This window comes from Anastrepha ludens, chromosome 4 (genome assembly GCF_028408465.1).
Source record: "Anastrepha ludens isolate Willacy chromosome 4, idAnaLude1.1, whole genome shotgun sequence".
Classification (NCBI taxonomy): Eukaryota; Metazoa; Arthropoda; class Insecta; order Diptera; family Tephritidae; genus Anastrepha; species Anastrepha ludens.
In genome coordinates, this window is record NC_071500.1 from 98,898,241 (window position 1) to 98,924,732 (window position 26,492).

At 36.6% G+C, this 26,492-nt stretch overlaps 1 protein-coding gene across 2 annotated transcripts; it reads right to left on the reverse strand.

Moving 5' to 3' along the window:
* Positions 1-779: 779 nt before the first annotated feature.
* On the reverse strand, positions 780-24,602 carry LOC128860334 (homeobox protein SIX2). 2 transcript variants are annotated; one of them, XM_054097798.1, is made up of 4 exons: positions 24,492-24,602; positions 13,449-13,819; positions 12,851-13,368; positions 780-1,079 (listed from the first exon to the last, which is right to left on the reverse strand). In XM_054097798.1, the coding sequence occupies exons 2-4, from the start codon at positions 13,503-13,505 to the stop codon at positions 974-976; spliced, it is 681 nt and encodes a 226-aa protein (XP_053953773.1). In that variant the 5' UTR covers positions 13,506-13,819; positions 24,492-24,602; the 3' UTR covers positions 780-973. The 2 variants fall into 2 exon arrangements, with proteins under 2 accessions (XP_053953773.1, XP_053953772.1); XM_054097797.1 differs by having other exon boundaries at positions 24,074-24,600.
* Positions 24,603-26,492: the final 1,890 nt, after the last annotated feature.

A 26,492-nucleotide genomic window follows, 5' to 3' on the forward strand; every position in this document is an offset into this window, starting at 1 on the left:
TTATTTTAAAGAGTAGACCTTGGTGCCACACTCGGTCGAAGGCTTGTGGTATGTCCAGGAAAACTGTTGAACAGATTTGTTTTTTTTCGTGCGCTGTTTGTATTTTTTCGACAAGTCTTTGGGCTTGCTCATTTGTCGAATGCGCTTTCCTGAAACCAAACTGATGTTTCGGAATTATTTGTTTGCGTTCAATAAAAATTACTAAATGTTTAAGGAAGACCTTTTAATAAACGTTTGACGGTATTGGTAGAAGGCTGATAGGGCGATAGAGTTTCCCTTCATGGCTTGATTTTCCCGTCTTGGCACTTTCAACTATGCCACATCGGAGTAACGTTAGAAGGACCAATGTTTTGCGAGCAATCCATTAACGAATCAGGTCCTTGAGTCGAATATCGAACCAGCCATTCGTGAGATAGAGATAGAAGCCGTCACCAAGGTATTAAGAAAACTGGGTTAATACGTTGCGCTACTGCGAATGGTGGAATTTGATCTTCCGAATAAGCCAATAATACACCGAAATAAAGTTATTTTTGTTAACTGTTTTGAATTTTAAAAAATAAGTAACTATATTGATATGATCATAATTTACAAAAGCCGTGATACCAGGCCATTGTCACTTAATTGCGAATTGTTTCTTTATAGGAAATAAAACAATTATTATTATTTTTTAACAAAACAAATATTTAATGTTATATGGTTTCCAAATTTCATTACATTTTTATGTTTTATTCAATTTCTTAATTTTGCTTTTAAATTTTAAAATTTATTGCAATATCGTTAAATTCTAAATATAGTACTCTTTTTATTTTTTTATTGTGCCTTAAATTTAAAAAATCAATTTATGCTAATTCGCCATTTTCAATGGGCTTATAATATTTTTATTTACAACAGAACTTTAAATATATTCATAATTTAAAGAATGTCCAAAATTTCTAATGAAAAACGAACATCCTTAAAATTGCAAGATCTTATGTTATTGAGCGTTGAAAATCGATTCTGGATAGTAACTAGGAGCGTTGAACATACGTGGAAAGCCATTAGCATCCAATTGTTGAACAGGCAGGACAGACATGATATCACTGGAAAGGGAGATAAACAAATTTTAACATACATTCAGTGAGATGGTTTAGATTGTAAAATTTATGTTTTTGATGTATCAAAATAGTAGTAGAACCTTATGTGCATATTATACGTTCAATATATTTTTGTTTAATATCACTTTCCATTCAAGTTAACCACACAAATTTTAAATTATGTAATTTTAAGTTTAAAAACGTATGAAAATACCTGCCCATAAATTCATTAAAATTAAAAGACATATACAGAATATATAATATAAGAAGATCGAAATTTGTTCGAAGCTGCCTTACATTTATTGGTTGCGTTTTTGAAAGATCGAACTTCTCCTACTATTATTTTCTTGTTCGTGTGGATTTTAGATTTTAATCTAAAAATGATAGAATCTGCAGCCTTGTGTTGCTTTCAAACAGTAATTGGGACATTTTTCGTGACAAAAAGTCACGTCAAGGGATGGCCGATAATGGAAAAACATTTTTTTATTTTGCTGTTTAGTGCTCCTAGTAGGGAGCAATAAATTAAAAGCTTAGATATATGCCCCGTTTTAGCGTCCTTTTGAAAGTTAGGTTATGATGACGGCGAAATAACTCAACTCTTAGTATTAGACTACGTGGCTCACAGCTTATTTCGTGTGCCTGTTTATCAAAATAAAAAAGTTTAATATTTTTGTATAAACTTTATTTAGAAAAAAAACTTAAACGTACATTCAAAGATAAATTATTTCTTGTTACAAACATACATAAATAAACTTAAATTATTTCTTCTTAAGTAATATATTTATAGCAAAATCAAAATTATAAGTAAATCCACGTCACACCTTATTTCGTGTGCTTAACCAAACTAGAAAAAACATGATTTTTTTTTTTTTAATTTATTATGTTTTTACTAATCTAATATTTTGTAGGGTAGCCTTTTTGTTTTAATACAGCTTTTAACCGGGATTGCATGGAGCTAACAAGTTTTCCAGTGTATTCAGGAGATATTTTCTCCCACTCCACTTGCAATGCTGTTTTTAGATCTTGTTTGTTGCTTATGTTATGTTTTCTAATTTTTTGATCCAGAATATTCCATAAATTCTCAATTACATTGAGATCAGGTGATTGTGCTGGCGTTTTTACCACATGAGAGCAATTCCATATAAGCCACCGTTGCGCTAATTCCGACTTATGCTTCGGATCATTGTCCTGATAGAACCTGAACCTGTCCTGAATGCCTTATTTTTCAGCACTTTGTAGTAAATGATTTTTTAATAAATTCAAATAAACTGTTTTATCCATAATTTCGTCGATAAAAACCAAGTTTCCGACACCAGCTGTTGACATGCAGCCCCAAACCATTACATGGCCCCCACCGTGTTTTACTGTACCACGCAGATTCTTCAGGTCCAGCTCCGCGTTGGGCTTACGCCAAACGAAAGACTTTCCATCGGAACCAAAGAGGTTGAATTTGCTTTCGTCGGCGAAAATAACGTCATTCCAAAATGTTTCGTCTTTATTAACATGGTTTTCGGCAAACTCCACCCTTAATCTTCTGTTACGCTCATTAACAAACGGTTTGTTTCGAGCTGTACGACCATGGAATTCAGCTTTGCGCAGAATTCTTCTTATTGTTTCAGGATTACATGACTTATCAAGTACTTTTTCAACCTCTTTTGTCAAAGCTGGCGCACTAATTCGTGGGTCTTTTTTAATTTTTCTTAATATCCACCTTTCATCAGCTTCTGTAAAAATTTTGTTTGGAGCTTGGCGGCCTTTGTCAACCACTCTTTTTTCACGAGAAAAGCGTTGAATAATGTACTGTACTGTGGAAGTACTTAAATTTACAATTTCAGCAATTTTTTTCTGCGACTTTCCATTTTTGTAATGCGTAATCACTAATTCGCGCCTTTCAATCGACGTACGACGACCCATCACGGTATTTTTAAAATAAGCTGGACAACCGACTACTTTCAATGTGTAAACTAAATAAGGATATAATCTAATATACTATGCAAAACAAATTTCCCATAATTGCTAACCGGTTTACTGGCGCCGATAACGGTAAAAGTGAACACACGAAATAAGCTGTGACGTCAATTTACCTAGTATTCTGTTTTTGTTGTAAATATTCTACTAAAGCAGAAAAAATTTGAATGCATTTATACATGTTTGTAATTAGAAATAATTTATCTTTGATTGTGCATTTAAATTTTTTTTAAAGTAAATCAAATAAAAATAAATTTACAATTCTTTAGTTTAACATACAGCCACACGAAATAAGCTGTGAGCCACTGTATGTATAAACAGGCATCTAATTGGCAATTAAGAGCATTGATAATTGAGGACATGAAACACCAACTGATAGAAAAAGGTTTTTCTAATAGCGGGCGCCGCCCGGCAGGCAATGGTAAACATCGGGGAATGCTCTTCATAAAAAACCATCCGCTCGCAGGCAACGTAAAACTGTAGGTACCTGGAAAAATATCAGGACGCACACTACAAATAAGAATTGGAGCTCCGCCAAACACCCAATATATGATGTAAGAACCAAGGTAACAGTTCTCGAATATCGACATGTGTATACTTGCGCTAGTTCGTTTCGCGCGTTGGATTCTTTAAAAAAAAAACTACCAAATCGGATGAAAATATTTTCTTATTACGAGGAGAGCGTAAGAAAACATCTGCCACCACATAATAGGAGTTTCTTTGCAGGAGATTCAAATGCTCGCTTCCAATCATATTTCCACCGTGGAGAGATTAATAAGATGGCGCGGATCGCGGTACCGTTACTTTGCTCTCAGCGAATTTGGCAGAATAGCTGTGTGTGTGACGACGCAGTTGTGCAATTTGTTCGTGTGTTGTTTGTGAAATTTCTTCTTCTTACATTCTTGTTCGCACTTTCACATCTCACTCATACAACTCCACACTAATGTGATGCATTCTTTGATGGGCGCTATCTTGTTTTATCAATCTTGTCATATTTCGATGGGGAATAAATGTAACTCAACATCCCGACACTTAATTTTTCATTTTATAAAAAGTGTCAAATTAGAGTAAATGCGATGGCAATATATTAAATGTGAGCATTGCAATGTTATGTTATCGTCATTTTGAAAATGTCGTCAAGTAAGCCAATACGTTGTGTTCGCGCTATTGGATGTTTGAAAACATTGTTTGATTTATACGATGAATAGGAAAGAAGGGCGCCGAGATTCTGGGTGAATCAAAAGGGAAATGCACAGACCGAAAAACTAAAATTATCAAAGATGCTGGCTGAGTGTAACAAAAAATACCAATTGGATGTTAAACAGCAAACGACAACCCATTGCCTCACAGTTGTTGGCAATATATGACTTAAAATATTTCGTGGCATGAATTGCCAACTTCATTCAGTTTGCTCACTCGATTGGCAATTTCATTGAAATTGACTATTGCAAGTAATCAAAAATTTCGTGTCGCGTTGTCTAGTAAAGGACCTATTTCTAGACATACCTACATTCGCGAGCATGAAAATAGCAGATTTAAAAAAAGTAATAGGGTTTTTATCTATGATGCGATTAGAAAGTTTTTGTTATTATTTTGAAATATAATATAATTCTATTCAACTGATGGAAATGCAGGGTTAACATTGAAATAGCTGTGGTCATATAAATAACGGGTTCTGACCAAGTTTATAAAAAAATTAAAGACTGCATTGATAAAGTTTGCAGATAAAAAGTTGAAACCAATATTATATTTAGTTCAATTTCCCAAAGTTTTTATTACGTCAGCACATCGGCGGGGCATGGAGGCCACCAATTGCTCACATCGCTGCTTTGAAAACTTCAGCCATGCATCTTTAACAATTTCCCAAAGCTCTTGGTTTACCCGGTTTGGTATTGTGTAAAACCTCAATTTTATTTGCGTGAATCCAATCCTTGGCCTTTCGACTCGTGTGTTTAACATAACCATCGTGCTGGTTTCCCCTTTTATTGGCATTTCCTTTCTGCAATACGGCAACGTAACATTTTGCATTATTTCCACGTGCATATTGGTGTCCATTATGCCATCTATTTCGTGCCCATACCATTATTTTTAAGCCCCCTTGTTCAAAGGTTTTTAGAGTATATTGTGGCTGATATTCGGTGCCAGGTGGACGTCTAACATATTTTCGCGAACCCGTGCCGACATACAAAGTTATTTTAGACTCGTCAGTCCATAAAACATTACGCCTTATGTCAACTGACCAGCAAATGATAGGCACATAGGGCCCTCAATACATAATCGGTGATCCAATTCATGATTCTTGCGGAACTGATTCCGATTATTGGCTTTAACCCTTGTGGGGAACCGCTGATCCACGGTTGGACAATTCATCGGTAATTCCGTTTCCTTGAACACCGGAGTGTCCTGGAACCCATATAAGTACAAGCATGTTATGTTTTGCGACAGAATTAAGCTTCTTCTTACATTCTTGAACAATCTTTGAGGTTTGCTTCGCGTTATCCAGGGTCTTCAGTGCAGCCTCACTGTCACTGAAAACTTCAATCTGTTTCCCGCTCCATCTCCCCTACTTTGAGGATGGCAAAAATCTCCGTTTGGAATTTCCCACATGGCCTAGCAGTGGAAATCTGTCATCAAATTTCCTTCCAAATGAAACTATGTGTAGAAAGTCGTCTTTAGGTGCCAAAAACAGTGGATACTGCTCAGATATCAACTTAAAGATTTCTCTTTAAACTTCCCCCGAAGTTCCGCCTTCCTGCCAGAAACCATATTTATGGAGTTTACACATTGCTTTTATTGCTTCCTGTTGTATCTTAAGATCCAAGTGGAGCAAATCAAGCATATCCTTTAGGTTGTACTTATGGCGACCGAAATGCATAAACATACACTTCTTTGCAGCCTGTATAGTCCCCGGAGTGTGCACTTAACCATGCTCCGTCGCCTCCAGACCACAGAGGCGTAAGTGATTGCTTGCGTACATCCATAGGACCATAGCAAGTTTCAGACCCCATTTTTTACTAATGGCTTTGCGGCAGTGCTGAAAAATCCTTAATGCGCGATTCACCTTCAGTGAAACGTATGCTTCCCAAGTCAGCTTCTTATCCAAGATTACTCCTAGATTTTAAACTTTATCGGAAAGACGAAGTGTCAGACCTTTTATGTTGGAAGACTAAGTCCATCCAATTTCCGTTTTCTCGTGAACAAGACTATGGTGGTTTTTTTGGATTGACGGAAAGACTTTGTCTCGTGCACCAGCCATCGATTTTGTTCAGAATCCTCTGCACTTTCGTGCACAGCCTCCTTAGGGATTTATCAGATGGGAGCGCATAGACATCGTCCGCATATGCTTGGACATGAAAACCGTGTTCCTGCATCTCCGCTAGTAGAGAGTCTACGACCCTTGGGGACATCCTTGCTTGGCCCTGTCGGTGTTCTCACCAGCGATCAACAGCCTCTCTAAAACTTTTTTCTAGGGAATAGTCGTCTTCTCCTGGTTTCGGAATAAATACTACTCTTACGCGTCGCCATTGGGATGGTATATGACCAAGTACAAGACAGGCTGTAAAGATCCTTTTTGATTACATTTGAAATTTGATTACATTTGAAATCTTTTTTGCTGAACATGAAAGAATATTTTGTATTGCAGTGTACTATCTTCCACCTGCTCTCAATTTCAGAATCTGCTTTCGTTGTTCTGTGGTGCAGTGTTTTGCTCGATCCATGATAGTCATAACATAAAAAAAATATGCGTGACACTCACCAAAATTAAAAAAAAAAATAAATAAAAAACGTATTTTTGTCTAAATCTGTGCAAAATTTGATTAAATTCCCTTGCATAACCTTAAAAAACCGAAGGCACTGCTATTTCAAAGTTGCACTTACAAACGTAACGAACGCTAAGAACCGTTATACACGTAGTTGCTATATTTATTCAAGTTGAATAGGACCGTAGATTTTTCTTATTATGCTTTTTTCAAATCGCAATATCATTAACTTTTAGTGTCCAGATTTCAACACCATAAGTTAGAACCGGACGTATCAAAGTTTTATACATCTAGATTTTCTGCATTCGTGATAAACTCTACACATCTAAATTTTCTCAATCCTTCGTAGATATTTGGTATCGAAATTTGCTTTAGTGTGATTTATAGGGAAAAAATAAATGATTTCAAAATAATTTGTTAAGGGTACTGCTATTTTCATGCTCACAGCTGTACATATACATATGTATGTACGGGTATGTTGCCAGTATATAACCAGTCTATGAGCAAAAGAATCTTGCTTGTCTTCAGTCGTTATCTTCAAAAAATTCTCTTTCCAGAGTTTTAGGTCAGAGGTCTTCTATGCTAAGAATATCTGCATATTCCGTACCTAAAAAAAAAAATTCTAACTCCTGTACAAATTTTAAGTTTCCCCAGAAATTTTAGTATTTAAAAAAAAATTTAAAACATTTGAATGCTTTTATGTGAAACACGTGTCAATCAGCAATGGTCAAAATGTTACACTTGACTAAAAAATATATTTTCTGCTTGAAGCCCCGCTGTGTGCATAGTTTTGCTCTACGAGTACTTTCTGCTTAATTGTATGCTGATGATGTTGCTCTGTTGGCATATGCGTTGCGCATGCGAACACTTGTTCGTAGATGTGGGTGTGTTTTTTTTGCTAACAAAGAAAAAAGTAAAAACTGTGGCGACTTCCAGTCTAAAAGTATTAAAATAAAAGAAAAAATCAAACTACATTTAGCCCGCCAACGAACCGCATCGACGCAATGGGCAAATACGCACATAAAACACGCTCAAGTGCTAAATGAGTAAATTGAATTTCCATAGCCGCCAACAAAAAAATAGAAAAAGAAAAATCGCCATGCAATCCTACAGGAAATGGTACGTGTTCCAACACATGCAGCTCATATGTATGTATGTAGCCTATGTATATATGTAATCTTTTATTTGTACGCTCAGCTCGTAATGATTTTTAATGCCAATTTAGTTCGATTGAATTTTCCGCATTCACCAACAGCTCCCACCAGTAAATGCCGCTGCCAACGTTTTATGAGTTATAGGGAAATTTTCAAGTTTTGCTTATTTCATATGACTTATTTTTACTAGAAACCACTTTGCGAGTTCGCCCTTTCAAAACGTCAAGTGGTTGCCCGCAGCGCCTTTGACGCGCGTGCTCCCTTCGGTGGTAGATCTGCATATAGGCTCATGGGCTGCTCAATGGGTCGTTTTTTCTTCCTTAGCATTTTTGTAATATGAAACCTTTTGGAAAACGATTCATATTTGTACTTTGTTTTGTTTGTTGTTGTTGTAATTGTATTGTATAAAGTGGAACGCGTTCTTTATGTAATTACAGATGTCGATTTGTAAGAGTAAATGGCGAGTGTAATAGCTAATTTTTGAAATGATCATCCACGCGTTTTGTGTATGGTGTGAGTTTTTTTGTTTTTACGATGCGAAACGTTATTTGGTTAGTTATGGGATTTAATTTTCTGTGAAAATTATACTCTCTAAAATTAGACAAATGAATTAATATACGGTAATGGGGGGCAGGCTAATCACCTACCCTGTCAAAAATCAAAATAGATTAACGAAACCAACGCAAGACTGAGTCTTGTCGATGTCATATGCTCCCGAGAGGAGTAAACAAGGAAAAAAATATAAATTATTCAATGCTGCCTACAATTTAAAAAATCGATTTTAAAATTTTATTTAAAAGTAACGGTAATCACGTTTATGGCCTTATTGTAATGGTACTGTTTTGAGAATTAGTTGAGAGAAACAGAAATCCATTATTTTTGTATACAATTTTTGCACAAATGGTTTAAAATTATTTTATGGTCGATCTTTAGGTCCTGGGTGATGCTGAAAGTACTAACATGCCGATCAACTACGATTATTTCTGTGATTTTATCGACTTTTTCGACATTATCGAAATTGTGTTGACATCAAAAATGACTGAACGGAATCGACGAAACCAAAATTGCACATAACTAGGTTGTACAGTAACGGCACCACTCGCTTCTGCAGCCACCAAAACCAGCAAATGTGTTACTACAATCCACAACCGAGCTTGGCAGGCTGAGAGAGGCTGTAGATGGACTAAACTAATGTTACCTGTCATGTCCGATCGACTGCCATTAATCACAAGGGACTACAGACAGCTTGTTGGATTGATGACGGGTTCCTTTCTGTTGCCGAAACTCATGGAAAAGGTATGCATCTCAAACAGTGTACTCTGCCCAGCCTGTGAAGAGGAGGAATTCTTTCACTTTCTGTGCATCTGTCCCGCCTTCGCTCGAATCTGGCTTGAGGTCTTTGGGACTGATGCATCATATTAAGAAACGACCAACTTGGCTCCTTGTGACCACAAGATCTACTCAGATTTCTTCGGAAGTCGAGTAGAAAATCGAAAAGGAAATCCGAGTGCAGTACAAGTACTTAATTGTGCCTGAGTTCTGTACTTGCTAGCTGTCCCGACAAACAAAAAAAAAAAAAAAAGCGCGCTAAAGACCAATCACAATTTCAGCGGTCTGGCTTTCGAATGGCATTTTCGCCTTTATCAAAGACAAACTGTGAAATATACCGAATTTTCTCTTTGTTGACTTCCATTGTTAACACCCTGTACCTTAAAACTGAATGGAACAAATAAAAAACAGCAAAATGATTTGTTTAGTGTAAAATGTCATTGAAACCTTGAAAACGACCTTATTTTTTGAATTTTTTCATGGTCATTTTACCAGATATCGATCACTACAGCCTTCTACCCAGAAAATAATGGAATTATCTTTCCCCAAACCATATAACGATTCCCCTTTTTCCGTATTTTATAAGGCAGTTCAACTGCGTGTCTAAGGACGTACACAAAAGAAAAAAAGAAGAAAATTATAATAATAAAAGAAAATATTACAAAAACAAAAAAAATTAAAAAAATAATAAAAATAAAATTTTAATTAACTTAATTAATGTCAGCCTCAGAGACCTCCTACCTAGTCATCGGCACTTCTCTGACAGTTGCTAGAGGGGAACTGCACAAATTATTTCTCAGAGAACGCAGAAAAGATGGAGCTCCATTTCTTCATGTGCTACTTCGAAAACCCTTTGGCCCCAGTACAATATACAAAGGACTCAGGACTCGCCATTCAATTTCCAAACTCGTAGCTGTGTTCACCGGTCATTGGACGATCGGCACACACACGGAAAAGCTAGGGTTACCATTTAACCCACATTGCAGAATGTAAATGTCCGCGTTTGGCAGATAGACGATTAAGGTCACTGGGCGCTCCTTTCTTCGACAGCCTGGGGCAGTGCGCCACCTTAAATCCCATCAATCTTCTCCATTATAGCAACAGCTCTGGCTGGCTGTAGATATCTGTCTGTTGGAGGTCTGATAATGGTATCAAAACGGCGCTTTAGTGCTACTTGAGGAGTTCCAGACTGGCACTTCTACTAGGTAGGCAGGTGACTACCTAATTAATGTCAAAAAAAAAAAAAAACAAGTAAGGAAGCGCTAAACCGAACTTTATATATCCGCGCATATTTTAGTCAAACTGGTTTTGGTAATTTTCGGAATCAAACAAACTTATAAATACAATATAAAACAAGGCATAAACACGGCTCCACCTTGATGAAATTGTATTTAGCAGTCCCAGGGCGGAATATGCAGAGAGAGGAGGAATGTTATAGGGTTAGTGGGAGCATGTCCCACATACCACTGGTGTGACGGTAAGTTTGATGATGTTTCTGACATTTTGGATTTTAACCTGCTCTGCGAAAAAAAGGAGGTACGAGTCCAGGATTCTGCGTCTCCTGTGATCGAATGCTTCACAATTGGTGTTTAAGTGTTCCATGGAGTCGTCTTCATCACAGCAGAACCTGTGTGAAATCGTACTAGATAATATTGAAACCTTCATTGCAGGCAAAGTGGCCTGTGAGTGCTCCACAGAGTAATCTGAGCCCTTTTTCGCCTAGGGTTAGAGCAGATTTTGCTCTGTTCGTATTCAAGTTCAGGAAGTTTTCGAAGTGATTAAGGCAGTTTGTGCCATTCCAGCATTCCTTGGTTTTTATTTGGGCCCATTTTTTGGTTTCCTGTTTTAGACTGTTTTTGTTAAAGCCGAAAAATGGGGTTGGCCCAATAAATGACCACTTTTTTGGTATAAAAGTCTGCCTACTCGTTTCTCTCGTGCCCTCATATCCTGGTATCCAAATAAGGGAAACTTGATTCAGAGTCTCCAGTTTGTTGAGTGTATTGTTACACTCTGTAAGGACTTTTGAATTTACCGTAAAGCTAGCTTTGAGAACTTATTGACTGTCCGAAAATATTTTAATTTCTACTTTTTCAAACTCTTTTGGATACGATTTCCACTGTTTCCATTAAGGCCAAAAGCTCCGTATGTCTTTAATTGCACCTCCGAGATCTTTGTGGAAAATTCTCTTCAGGCCGGTGTGTGAATTCTTGAGATCAATATTTCGGCATTGAGTTCCACACACTAGGCCGTATTTACATCCATATTCCCTTTACGACGAAGGGAATGGATGTTGTCCACTAGCCAACCTGTCTTATTAATTTAAAAAAATTTGCTTATAGCAGATGCGTTGGAGGCGTAGATGACCTACATATTTCGTTGCGGAAAGGTATTCTACTGACAGACCGTCAAGTTTGTGAGCGGAAAAGAACTGTCTGTGCCAAAATTAGCTTTTATTTAGAAATAAACCGCTTTTTAGGCTACTCTGTATGAACTTGAACAAAGCTTAGTTTATTTCGTTTATGTGGTTTCGAATAAAAAACGTCCTGCCCGTTTCTTAAAATAATTACAGATAAAGACTGATTATCCAGCAATATTTCAGCCTTATTCGTCCTTTGAAACCTTGCCATTTACTTTTAATTTTTTTAAATTCCTTAACACATCAAATTTCAAAGTTTTAAACCTCTTTGTACAAACTTTTTTGTACGAAGTACACACACAAGGGAGGTTTGACGCAAATTCTCAGGACACTCCGGTGTTCACGTGGATCAGCGGTTTCTCCACAAGGGCCAGAGCTAATAATCGGTATCAGTTCCGCAGGAATCATGAATTGGAATTGCGATTATGTATGTAATTTACATAAGGAGCGATGGTCCGGTCTAGAACGCTGCAGAACTGCAAAGGGGTTTGGGACAAGTCCGAATAGAAAACTGTCAAACTTTCTACAAAAACTTGGAAGGAAGGACGTTCGGTTGATGGTCGGTATTATTACAGGACGCAACCCATGGAGTCAACATACGACCACCATTGGAATCATTGAGGACCCTATATGCCTGTCTTGCTTGGAGGAAGCTGATAGCACTGAGCACTTTCTCTGTGAGTGACCTAACTTTGCTAGAGCAAGGTTACGAGTTTTGGCTTCCGATGTCGAGACAATGAGTAACATCAATTCTCTAAAACTGGAGGATATTAACAGATTTAGCAAAGAATCTGGAAAGTTCTCACAGGACTAACTACCTCTGTCTCTGTCTCTATTCTTTCCTATCTCTTTCTCTGATACTTTTCTCCTTTTCTCCTTGACTATCTACCCTCTTTCCAGAGCCCTAAATACAATGGGCTTTTTAGCCTCAGTGTTTTAGGAGCCACCAAATCTCTCGGTGCTCCTTGGCACAACCAATACAAATTTCATTCTCACACACACAAGTACGAGTATGATACTTGAAGTATGCCCACAGGTATCAACCCTGGCTGTAAACCAAAAATTAGAGGAAAAGCACGACCTAAGTTTTATAAACTTGTATTATTGTTATTATCATATACATACATATGAACATATACAGTTACTTACGGTCTTTGTTGTGGCGTTCGATCGCGCTGCCTTCGATTTTTGAACCAATTCGACACTTGCGTCAGCGTTAGTCCCGCCTTTTGCGCCAGCGTCTTCTTCTCATCTGGCGTGGGATAACGATTTGTCATATACCAATCTTTTAAAGCGTTTCGACTTTTCTCCTTAAAGCAATACACAGTCTCCTCACCATCCCAAATCGTCTTCGGCAATTGATATTTTTTACGCAGACGATATTTATCGACCGCACCCAACGGTCGTCCGCGCACCTTCTCCGCTTCTTCGTAGTGCGCCTTATACCAGAGATTTTGTAAATCCACATGATATTTTACCGAGAAACAATGCGTCTCCAATAGATTGTAGAGTTCGTGAAATTGGCCACGATGGTAGGCGACGAGCGCGCGTGCGCGCAATACACTTTCGTTCGTCTTGAAAAGTTCACTGGCGGGCAGGCTGCAAAGAAAGGTGGTTAGCTTCTCGATATCGCCTTTTTGTTGTAGTGCTTCACACATGCATTGGATCTGCGGCGAGAATAACAAAAGAAAATAAAAGAAAGTAAGTAATTTCTGAAAGTAAATAATTTAGTTTCATTGTCTCCCACCTGATCTGTAGTGAATTGCAGAAATTTGCGATCCAACTGAAATCCACCTGGCGGCATGCTATGTGTTGTTGTTATGCCAGAAATGAGTTGACTACCGCCACCCAGACCCACCGTTGTTGTGCGGTTAATGCTGTTTAACGTTTCACTGCCGAGCGCCGTTTTCGTATTGCCATTGTGATCACCAACCCCATTTTCATATATGACGCCATTCAGTGCGGGATAGAGCGGCGAGCCCGCTGCAGTGGGTGGTGGAGACTTGTCATAATCACTGGTGATATCGCAGAACCTTCGTTCCAGCTCCTTATCACTGCTATAGGCGGGAAACTTATCGAAGTGCAGTACTGTTTTGCAGGAGATATTACCGCGATAATCTGGAAGGTAAGGGAGCATGTTTTTAGGCAATTCATTAATTTAATTGTATTTATATATACAAGGTGAAGTCCAAAATAAACAAGGCTGAGCTAAAATAGAAACAACAGGAGCTTTTTTCTGATAACTTCGATTTTATTTATTCAAAATATCGGTGCGCAACTAAGTTCCCGCTGTTTGTCAATAGATGCCGCCAGCAGTGTGTACTAGTCGATTCTAACATAACCTAAACGTCATAAACTAAGCTTAGACATATGGTCAAACTGCTTCGACACATTAGTGATTTTAAATTCAAATCCATTTTAAGACTGTAAAAAATCGAAAATACGTACGGAGGTAGATTTACTCAAGGCGACGTAACTTTTACAAATGTCACGAAATGACGATGGAATTTTGGTGGGAATGTTTATCACCGAAGCACGGGCAACATAACCTAAAAAAAAAAACAGAACTCAAATCAGTTGGTTTACATCGCGACCTAGGGGTTGTTACGGGAACTTATTGATCAAGGTGGTATATGCATCAAGTTTGGGCGAATTTTTTGTGAAGTCCTTATCGAGTTTCGAGTTACTGCCAAAAGTGGCAGTGGCACCATAAAATTTTCAAACATTTAACTTGCGTTGTATTTTTTTTCTTGGAGTCATCATTTGACCCAAATTTTATAATAGTAATTTTGTGTCATTTATAAGAGAGATATCATTTATTTTCTATTTTTGAAATTACCGTTACATGGGAGATGGGCGTGATTATTGACCGGTTTTGCCCATTTCCAATACTAACCTGTCTTAGATAAGAAGTAATATGCGAACCAAGTTTTATTGAAATATAGCAATTTTTGGTAGAGTTAACGTGTGTGTTACAGTTATTTGGTTACTGTGAGAGTCAATTCAGTTGCGACATTACCGCGATGCTCACAAGTATTCACTCACTCGTCCAATCAATCGTTGTTCAGACGGTATCGACCTAACATGAGCGAAATCTGCTTTGATTTTTATCGTATATCACCAACATAATCGCCGTCGTGGTCCCGCGTGCCCCGTCAGCCAATCAGCTGATTCCTTCAAAATCTCTGGGAGCCGGTTAACGGTCTGATGTTGGCCACACCTCTGAATTCTGTAAATCGTGGTAACGATGACAATTTTATGCTGACTCTCAACGAGAGATGATATTTATGAGAATCTTTTTTAGGGTAGAAACGCAGTCGGAGGTTTGCCTTTGCTTGTTGAGAATCGCCAATGCATGAATGAAAAGAGAGGAGGTTTGCACAACGTCCTTAAGGTCTTTTGTGTCCTCTACTCGTCACAGTACTTCATCCGAGCCCAGCTCTCTCAATAAACCTAAGGTGTGGTTGGGTTGAGCTGAGCGTATGTGACTTTCTTCAGGCCGTATTCGGCCGAGGTGTTCACTCTTTCGTTTCGCTATGGCGTCAAATTCGAGAAGAAGGTATGTTGGAGATCGCTAAATACAACATTTCTTTTCGACTTTGATGTTTCATGTACACAATGGATTTTGAGCCTCGATCCACCGATATTATCAATTGGAATTTGATCAAAAAACACTTGGAGAAGGTCGATGCTGTGCGAACTAGCACATGCCGACATCTCATGGGACGGTGCAAAATAACAGCACAGAACCATGTACGATGGAAGAGTCTTATCGAGGCCGTATGCTCCCGAGAATAGTGAACAAGGAAACAATTTGATCAACTAAATTCCAGTCTGAGATTATTCATACATTTTTCTTTGACGGCCTATAAAAAACTGCTAAAAATTCAGCTCATAGACGGGCCATTATTCGAACAAAAATCGATAGTTAACATTCAAAAAATAGAAGTAAATCGTTCTATCTTATTGTATTCATACTAAAAGAAAACCGATTTTTAGGGATGGAGATCTTTATTTTGGCCTTTACGTGCTCCATTACTTATCTCTTTGTTTACTACAGCTGTCTAATTCACAAGTATCAAATATCGTCGAACGTCAGACGCTATTTGCAAAAATTATAAATCTTCCGATAGGGCGATTAATTTTGCGTCACCTTATACTATAAACGCACTTAGAACGTTTTGATGTGAGAGGCATATGAGTGTTGCTTACAGGGACTTTAAAAATTTATATCGGCAAAAAAATTAAATTAAAGCGTGAATATTTTCGTGTGATTATTTTTCACAATTTTCGAAAAGAATGCATCGATAAACTAAAATCATTATACGGCGCGCAAGTACCCTCCTTTAGCACTGTAAATAACTGGTACAATGAAATTTCTCGTAGTCGCTGTTCGCGATGAATTTTCGTGAAGTTCGTTCAAAATCAGTTGTTGTGTCAGAAAATATTATGAGAATGAATCTGCGAGTAACAATAATATTTCGCATAATCACCCTGTGGTAAAAGTAGCAGAGAACGTAAATTCATATACATACATGCATAATACATATGTATTCGCGTTCTCTGAAAGTAGTGTGTTCGCATTGTATCGCCCTGGATAGTCCGGGAGCCAGGGGTCGATTTTGGACTGCGTTATTATACCGTTAAACTCTTAACTATACTTGTGATTTAGCTTTCATGAATAACGAAAGTGAACGTCAGCTGGCGCACCCGCGGTGGGTGTGATTGTGGCAGGGTACGAAACGTATCTACCAACTCTTAATATATATATAATTGGCACGTACACCATTTTTGGGTGTTTGGCCGAGCTCCTCCTCCTATTTGTGGTGTGCGTTGTTCCACAAATGGAGGGACCTACAGTTTTAAGCCGACTCCGAACGGCAGATATTTTTAAGAGGAGCTTTTTCATGGCGGAAATTCACTCGGAGGTTTGCCTTTGCCTGCCGTGGGCGACCGCTATTAAAAAAATGTTTTTCTTAATTTTGGTGTTTCACCGAGAATCGAATCGACGTTCTCTCTGTGAATTGGGAATGGTAGTCACGCACCAACCCATTCGGCTACGGTGGCCGCCTCATTTTATACCGGCTGAAATTTTTTTCATGTATTGTTTTAGTAATAATAAAAAAAAATAGTCAGCTGTGCCGTAGAGGCGGGAAAATACGTCAGCTGAACGGAATGATACATTCTTACTTCGGCTGACGGTCTTCCCACCGCTATAAACGCAGCTGACCATTATTATTATATTTTCATATGTGTCCAAAATTATGTAAAAAAATTTCAATCGGCATAAGTAGTTTACTATTTAATTTATTTTACAAGTTCGCCTGTTCAGCTGACGTATTTCCCCCCGGCGCAACTGACTATTTTTTTTTTATTCTACTAAATGGCAACAATACACAAAAACAATTTCAGCCGGTATTAAATGAGTTGTTAAACATTTTTTTTCGACACGTTTCGCAGCATTCCACGCACGTACCCACCGCTACTGGACCAGCTGACGGTTGGTTTCGTCATCGATTGGATGGCGTCTGCCTTCAGTATTAAAATCAGTCGGCATGAAATGATGAGGTCAAAATGACCCTTGGCTCTCGGACTAGGAAACGTAACTGGACAAAGTGTCTTGACAAATGCCTCAAACGAATGCAAAAGGTGATTGACTATTAGGAGAATCTTTGAAAAACAATAAAATCATTTTCAATACGAATGTTAATATTTCCATTGTTAGGCCAGAAATATAAATAGCAACCTTCATATGTACATTTATATATGTATACATATATACATATATATAAACCAAAACCAAATTATTCAAATTCACAATGCATAGAAAAAATAATATAGCTGTTTAGTTTGGTTTTGGTTTAAGTTGGCTCATTAAATATTTCGCTGAAATTGTTATTGTTATTTCCAAGTAATTCAACGCTTGAGAAATGCGCCAATCTAAGCTAAATTCTCCCATTTTTATGTTGTCAGTTATTATATTTATACGTTGTTTAGCGCCAAAGACTCGCATTAATATAAATAATTCTTTTCACTTATATGTATATTTATTTACACTGAATGCATATGTATACATACATACATATGAACTCGTCTTGAGCGATGGATATTTGAAAGTGCAGTGACGAATTTAATAAATTGGCCGGCAGCCTGGCGGGAAAATAATCATACATACATACATACATACATACATATGTATGGGCATCAAAATTTGGAAATTTTGTCTATGTGAAAAGTGATATGCAATAAGAATTTTTCCCAATTGTTCGATAATTGGCATTTGATGATCAGGCGCGAAGTACGATATATGTAAGGTGAAAATATCAGTTTAACGCAAATATCGTTAATAATTTTTTATGCTCTAAGCTCACAAGTGACATACTTGGGGCAGTACTTCCAAGTATTAGTAGTTATATGGTTACGGATTACGGATTATGCTAATTTTTAGCAAATTTAAGCAGTTTGGATGACGTATTTTGTCTCAGAAAACACAGACAAGATAATTTCAAATGCTTTGTAAACAAATAATAAATTGACAGATCGAACTAAATTTTTGTACGTTTAAATGAGAGAGGAAATTTTAAAGAAGGGAAGACATTTTGAATCACTTACTGGTTTACTAGGGACCGCTTTAAAGACTTTTCAAGCCGCTTGTACTTATATACATAGATATGTAGCTCCGCGTAAAGAGAGAAAAAGAGAGCACTTTAAAACTGGCATGCAAATTTGAAAGGCTACAAATAGTGCCAAAAAAGTTAACTCCATTTCACGCTTAAGATCACGTTTATAACATTTCAGAATACGGATTAACCGAGAATGATGTGAGATTAATGGCGCCGATCGTTGTACCGCTACTTTGCTCTCAGAGAATTTGGCACACTCGCTGTGTGTGTGACGTCGTACTTCTGCGTTTTATTTGTGTAATTTCTTCCTCTTCTTGCATTCCTGTTCACATTTTCTCATTTCTCTCGCGCAACTGCATGAATTTCTCTTCACGCTCTCCCTGATGACGTGCAATCTTGTTTGTATCATTCTTGATAAATAAGTAGATGATTGAGTCTCCCTTTTTTTAGTTGATTTTAGTTGCATATTCCTCTCATAAGGGGAAAGTGGTAGTCAGAATTAAAAAAAAATTGGTGTTTTTTTATATTTTCCTAAAGTATAATATCTTGAAAATATTGTGTGAAAATTTGAAGTGAATCCGACAAATACTTTTCGAGTTATTTAACAATTAACAAAGGGTGCTCGGGCGCTCCGGAGCGTTCGAGAACAAGTCATTGGACCTTACTTTTTCGAAAATGAAGCTGGAGCAACAGTTACGGTGAATGGATTGAGCTATCGAGAGATGATTAACGATTTTTTATGGACGGAATTGGATGGTATTGATCTGGGCAACGTTTTTTTCTCAAGAAGACGGCGCTACGTGCCCCACAAGCAACGAAACCATTGATATTTTATGGGAATAACACCTCTTATTGGATAACTCTTTACTTCAAATTGGTGTAGTGCCAAAGGCAAACTGTCGGACTCTCTGTTTGATGACAGCTGCTATTTCGTCTTGAGTTCGTTCACCACCAAACCAATCCGTTTCGCTTCTTAAACTCAAAAAGTTCAGAACTATAATTACGATTGCCAAGGCTAAAAAGTTTTAACCAGCAGCTGCAATCAACCGACGTATGAAAGTGGCAGATAAGCGCGCTAACGATAACACTCGAGCAGATAGATTGCTACTTAGGCAACAGCAAATTGATATTTTTGAAGCTGCTATGACGGCTGAAGAACTATTATATGGCTCAGGAGTAGATGACACAGTGTAGGTAATTAAATAATTCGTATAACTCTACATAAATCGATAGCAAAACTTTGAATGCGTTTTTCTCAAAACTATGTTTTTTGAATTGGTGATCACTGTAACTGAAAAACCGCTTGGTAGTTTTCAATAAAATGTACACTGCTTTTGAAAAACATAAAAACTCATGCCTGATCGAAGGATTGTTTTTTTTTGAACAATTTCGATTTTTTTAAACAAGATATAATAGGCTCAGGAGTAGATGACACAGTGTAGGTAATTAAATAATTCGTATAACTCTACATAAATCGATAGCAAAACTTTGAATGCGTTTTTCTCAAAACTATGTTTTTTGAATTGGTGATCACTGTAACTGAAAAACCGCTTGGTAGTTTTCAATAAAATGTACACTACTTTTGAAAAACATAAAAACTCATGCCTGATCGAAGGATTGTTTTTTTTTGAACAATTTCGATTTTTTTAAACAATTAATTGTCGATTTTTTTTCGAAAATCTGAAAAATATTTCCTGAGCCACATTGTTAATTTTGAAAAAAAGCTTCGATCAGGCACAAGATTATCTGCTAATAAAACTAATTTCTCTTGTTCGATTGATTTTAGATGAATCTCCAAGGACTTGTGATGATCACCGCAAGGGACTTCTGGAGAAACGGGCTCCACACAAACAACGATAACTTTTACAATTATTAACTATGTTTTTTGTTTTTGAAATTTTGTCAAGTCAAGTCGAAATATGTAGGTATTAATGCTATGTTTTTATTTTTGTAAAATAAAGCAATTGACTAGTAAAAAAATTTATTGAAAATCATCATTGTTTTGGGCGTCTGACTACCTCTCACCCCATAAGTCTGCGGAATCATTAAAATTAATTTTGTGAAACTTGAAATTATGAAGCGATTTTTACTAGAATTATGGATTTGGTGTATGTATGTCCATTTGTGGTGCAGATAGAACATAACATATTATTTTTGTTAAATTGGCGTAAGAAATGTTTGTATTCAAATTTCACGTCAATAAATTCGTTGAAACTTTTCGAAACATATCACAATTTATTAATTTATTTTTTAACTTGGAGTATACGAGGTGGGGTTATTTTAACCACATAACTTTAGAATGCGTTGATTCATATAGCAAAACGCAATGAAATATTGGGTATTGGAATAATTTTCCGCTCTCGCAAAAGAGGTGTCGCTGCTGATACTACTTTTGTGTTCGCCCTAGTAATATACTGGTGATTTGAAGGTGTATATGTATGTGAGGTCTCGATCGCAGTAGTTGACATTCGCTCCATATAACTTGTAAAGAGTGGTTTCAAGAGTGATCAACTATGATACAACAATTATTGGATGAAGACGCATGTCGAACCCTTGATGATATGTTTAAAGAGCTCGATGTTGACAGATCAACCGTCGGTAAACGTTTGCACGCGATGGGAATGGTCCAGAAAGCAGGTAACTGGGTGTCACATCAATTGAAGGAGAGGGATATCGTGAGACGTTTGGTGACGAGAGAGATCCTTATTTCTTGAACGGCAGAAAATAAAAGGTTTCCGTATCGCATCGTCACTGGCGATGAAAAATGGATCTATTATGATAACCCTAAGCGTCGAAAATGTTGAAGCCTGCCAGGTAAACCAGGTCCTTCGACATCGAAGAAAAACATTCATGCTTCAAAGGTTATGTTGTGCATATGGTGGGATCAGAAGTTCGCTTTAAATTGCCATCATTGTTTTTATGCGAACAGTGGGTATATACTGTCATTCACACCTTATTTGTTACAAATATGTTTTTTTGTAGTGGAACCCTACAGTACAACATAACGCGTTAAAATTATCGAGTTTTTCTATTCTTACACAATTAGCTACACAAATTGATTTTTTAAATAATGTTTTGATGTCGGATGAAGCACATTTCCATTTAAATGGTTATGTCAACAAACAAAACTATAGATTGTGGGGCTCTGGAAATCCAAGAGCAACACACCAACATCAGTTGCTCCCATCTAAATGTACCTATTTGGTGCGGTGTTATGGCCACTAGAATTACAGGTCCATATTTCTTCTAAAATGAGGATGAAACGCCGGAATCGACTTCAGGAGCTTCTTACAGAATATTGATTGAAAACTTTTTGCGGCCAATGGCGGAGCAGTATCCTAATTTATGGTTTCAACAAGATGGAGCAACTGCGCATACTGCTAGGCAGTAGTCTTTAGTCATTAGTAGGTCTTATTTAGCCCACCTTGTATTTCACAATATTTTGCGAAAATGGAAAAACAGAGTATGCAGACGTCTATTTATTTTACTATATTTCATTTCTCAATCTAAAATACAAAAATGTATTCACTAATTTCATTTACATTCAGAGAATTCATGCCGCAGCATAAATGATACAGTTAAAAAAGAGCAGTTATCTATCTATTTCTATTTTTTTTAATTTTAAGGTACTTAGTACTTTGTTGGGTATCATTTATTATCAATTACAGCTTGAAGTCTACATGGCATGGATTCAATCAATTTTTGTGCATTCTGTGCTAATTTGTTTCATTCTTCAAGTATCGTTTTATAAAGATCAGATTTGTTATGGATGTCATATTTTCTTATATTTGTCTTCAAAACTACAAATATATTTGTCTTCGACTACAAATTTTCAATGATGTTCAAAACCCGTGGTTGTGTAGAAGTTTCAACAATGTGGGGACATTTATATTAATATTATTGTATTACCTTGTATCGATTTTCAATGGATAATAATAAATAAAATATGAACACTTTATAAGATTAAAGGCTGTTTTCTTAGTGGCGATTTAAACCGAATTTGGCAGTTAAGTATCGATTATTAATTTCACATTAATGAGTTAACTCAAAATAATCTCTGGTTAACTGAGCTTAGAAATCAGCAGATTTTTAATATTGACTGAAATTTTAGGCTCGAATTATTAGTTTCGTGTGAATTCATCAAAATGAATAATTTAGATTTTTGATTAGATCCCATAAATGGACGGACCTACAGATTTATGACGCCCCCGAACGGCACATGGTTTTTTAAGAGGGGTTTTTTCATAGCATAAATACCCTCGGAGGTTTGTCATAGTCTGTTGGGGGACGACTGTTATTAGAAAAAAAATTTTCATTGTGTTTCAATCGTGAATTCGAACCTGGGCACTTCCGAATGGTAGTCACGCACTATACCATTCGACTAAAACGGTCGCCTGGTTATGTTGTCCTTAATTTTAGTGTTGATTTGGTGAATTGTGTAGCACTTTATCACATTTTTGTACAACAACGGTTAATATTTTTTTCTTTTAAAACTTCAAAAATTTAATTTTTTCTTAGAAATTTTGCCACTTTGGCACAGTTGCCACTATTTATTAAGAAAATCAGCGGATTAGTACTGTTTTCATTTGAAGATTAACTCATCACAGAAAGCTCCAAATTTATTGAACTTTAGGCTAACCCATACAACTGAGCTAAAGTTAATTTGAGGTTAACTCGCTAATACTTAAATTCATCACTGTTTTCGCTATTGTATAGCGCGAATAAAGTTGCAGAAAAAGTGAGATTAACCCAAGGATAATAACCATGTTTTACATACATTAGTTTTAGTAATAGTTTAGTGATAGTCGCCGAATCGACAAACATCAGTACTCTTGGGTTAAAATACTAGCAATCCCCTAAGGCACTATGCCCTGTCGACGCTTACATTTAGAAGTTATCGATAAAAACCATCGCAATTCAAAGAAATTTTTTAATTTTTTAGGCTATGAAAGTGATTCCAACGTTAAATTGGTAATACGTAGAAGTGCAATTTTGTATACAGTAGGTTCTGTTTTTATGCGGCTTTTTTTTATGCGGTTTTGAAATAGTGCGGTTTTTTTTTAATTACAAAATGCATGTCGACCTATCGGGAATTGTACATATAAACAAGATTCTAAACCAGCTAAGCAAAAACTCATCACAGATTACATCAGAAATGCTAACCCTACAAGTATGGAACCGCCTGCATAACTATCTAGATCAGACGTGTACATTTCCTCAAGTGACGAAAGTGATTTTACGCCAAATCCTAAACGAACGCGCAACATGCGGGTATTGTCTGATTCTATTTCTGACTTAAATTTATTTTTCGATTCTGACGTTTCTTAAATAAAGATATAATTTTCAAAAATACAATATTTTGTTCATGCGATTTTATTTAATTATTTCAGATTCATGCGGTCTATGGAACGTATCTATAGTTATAATATGGGACTAGTACCCTTTTTTATGCGATTTTATTATATTATTTCAGATTTATGCGGTTTTAGCACTTTGAAACGTATCTATAATTTTACTATAGAACTAGTAGCTTTTTTTATGCTGTTTTTTTTTATGCTGTTTCTTACGGAACGTATCTACCGCATAAAAACAGAACCTACTGTAGTTTGATGGTTCCAAGCAAAGTAAAGCTTTTTTTTTGAAATAATATAAGCAATAGAAGTTGGTAAATTACAATTTCTCATATCGTACACATAGCTAAGGGCCCCCCCTAATATGCATATAAAACGATTTCTTTGTGCATTCTTACTTGAATTGGGTAAATAAAGACTACCATATTGCACGGGTGAATGCATATTATCCTGTATAACTGTTGAATTGTCAGAGGATGTGCCGCCGGAACTTGTCGAATCTAAATCACCAACATGTAATGATGATGAGAGCGTCGTATCCATATTCTTATCAAACATTGAGTTGGGTTGTGTAGCGATTATGTCTACACCGTTAATTTATTTACTTCGTTAAACACTTATGTGCATATGTAGTAATATTTTTGAAACCACATTGAAAATTATGTTTATTGCATATTTATTTAAAGCCAACCACCAAAATCACTGTAGCCGTAATATTTAATTTTTATAAGCATCTCTTTACTAGCACGTAAATTTTTTTCTTATATTTAATATTAATTCGATTGTTTTTTTATACTGCCTAACACTGTACAATACCGTTTTCCAAAGCTACCGCGCCGCGATGTAGTTCAAAAAGAACTGATACGAGAAAGTCAACAGCGTATTTTCGAGAAAGAATATCGTGGCTGTTGCCGTGGTTGGATTGGTTTCTTCTATACACGAATGAATGGACGGTGGAAGTGGTGAATGAGCGAAGCATTTGTTCAAAATGTGCCTGCAAGCCTTTCGATGTGTGGGTGTGTACTCAGCACTCATACAGGCGTAACGGTGCAAGGCATTTATAAAGCAGCACCTTGCTTGATACGAAACAAAATGGGAGTGGAACGTGTGTTGACATATGCACATAGGTATGTAGAAGTAGAGTAGAGTCGGCATGGAAAGCCGAATATACATTAGGGGTTGTTTTGCTGATATCCTTGAGAGGCGTTACCTTTACTGCGCCATTTTCGTTTTGATTTTTTGTTTTTAGATTTCTGCAGGACAACTAGTTTTAAATTTGAATAGTTTCACATGATTTTGTGTGCAGCTCAAATTCTGATGCAGTTTAGGATAACAACTAATTAGTGTAAATAGTCCTTGACCCAATTTATGCAGCAACATTCCGTTTGATGTGGTTGAATATTTGATTAAGAGTTTTGTTCTCACTTCTCAAATATTGATTATTGTGTTTATTGTTGTACATATCTACATTGTACTCATATCAATACATTCATGCAAATGCCACTTGAGTCACTCTCCGTTAGTCACCTTCTCTACCTTACCATATTTCACTTTCGCCTTCTACGCTTGCATTAGAAGCCTTATTTGATGCTTCCAATTACATAAAATTGGCAAACCCACCAACTTTTTGATGGTTTAAATTTCGGTTGCAATTAAAAAATAATAAAAATTAGAACATTTATGCAGCCAGTAAGAGTGGCAAGCGTCACATATCGCATTTTGCGCGTACTCTTACTTAGCCAGCATAGAATTCCGTTGAAATTGTGCAAGTTTTCCGTGTCAAATTCTGCATTTGTATACTGGCAGTTTGACGCTTCCATTTACATATGTGCAAACAAGTTGATGAGCATGAAATATAGTACCAAAACCAAAAGAATTTTCTTGATAAAATAAAAAAAAAAAACAACTTTATGAATAACTTTAAAAATTATTCAGTTCATTGCGTTTGCGCAGACACTTGAAACTCTTACTTGTGTTGCTATTGCATTTACATGCGCGTTGCGCTAACTGCTCGAAATTTTGTAATTGTGTATGGCATGAAGATTTTAAGAAATACTGTTGTTATTACCTTGAGAGATTTAGACCTACCTTCTTCTTCTTTAATTTGTTTTGATAAATAGATGAGTTCAGTTCTCTGTCGAAGCATAAATGATTTTTATGGCTTACAAAATGTTGCCTAGCAAATAACCTTTGCAAAAGGAAATGAAAAAGGTTCCAATGCGAAGATGTTCTCAAATATAAGATTAACGGAAAATTAATGGCTAGAAACATAAAAAGATTTTTTTTTTATAAACTCTCTTTTGAGTGGGTAAAAGCTCCAACCGAGGCCAAGTATTGGGTTGGGAAATAAGTTAATAGCGTTTTTATATTTTCTTTTATTTCACAACGATTTGCTTGCTGTTTGGCAAAGTGTAAGTATTCATTCGATAGAACTCTTTCTGCTCTACAAAACTATGTTAATTATATTTTTGAGTTATTTAATTTTTTTATTAGCTTTAGGGCTTACAAATGGAATACCCAGAAAAATCAACATTTTCGACACCTGCTCTTCTTTGCTTTTCAACGAAGTCAAAAAACTGTCGAAGCAGCCCGGGACATGTGTAAGTCTATATCATGGAAATGGTTTGCAAAGTTCAAAAATGGCAACTTTGACGTCGATGACATGTCACGCAGCGGAAGACCCTCTAAATTCAATGAAGAACGTCTCAAATCACTTTTGAAGGATTGAATTGGCGGAAAAAAATGAGCTGCGATCATAAAACGATTCTCAATCATTTTCATTCAATGGGATTTAACGAAAAATTTAGAGCCTGGTTG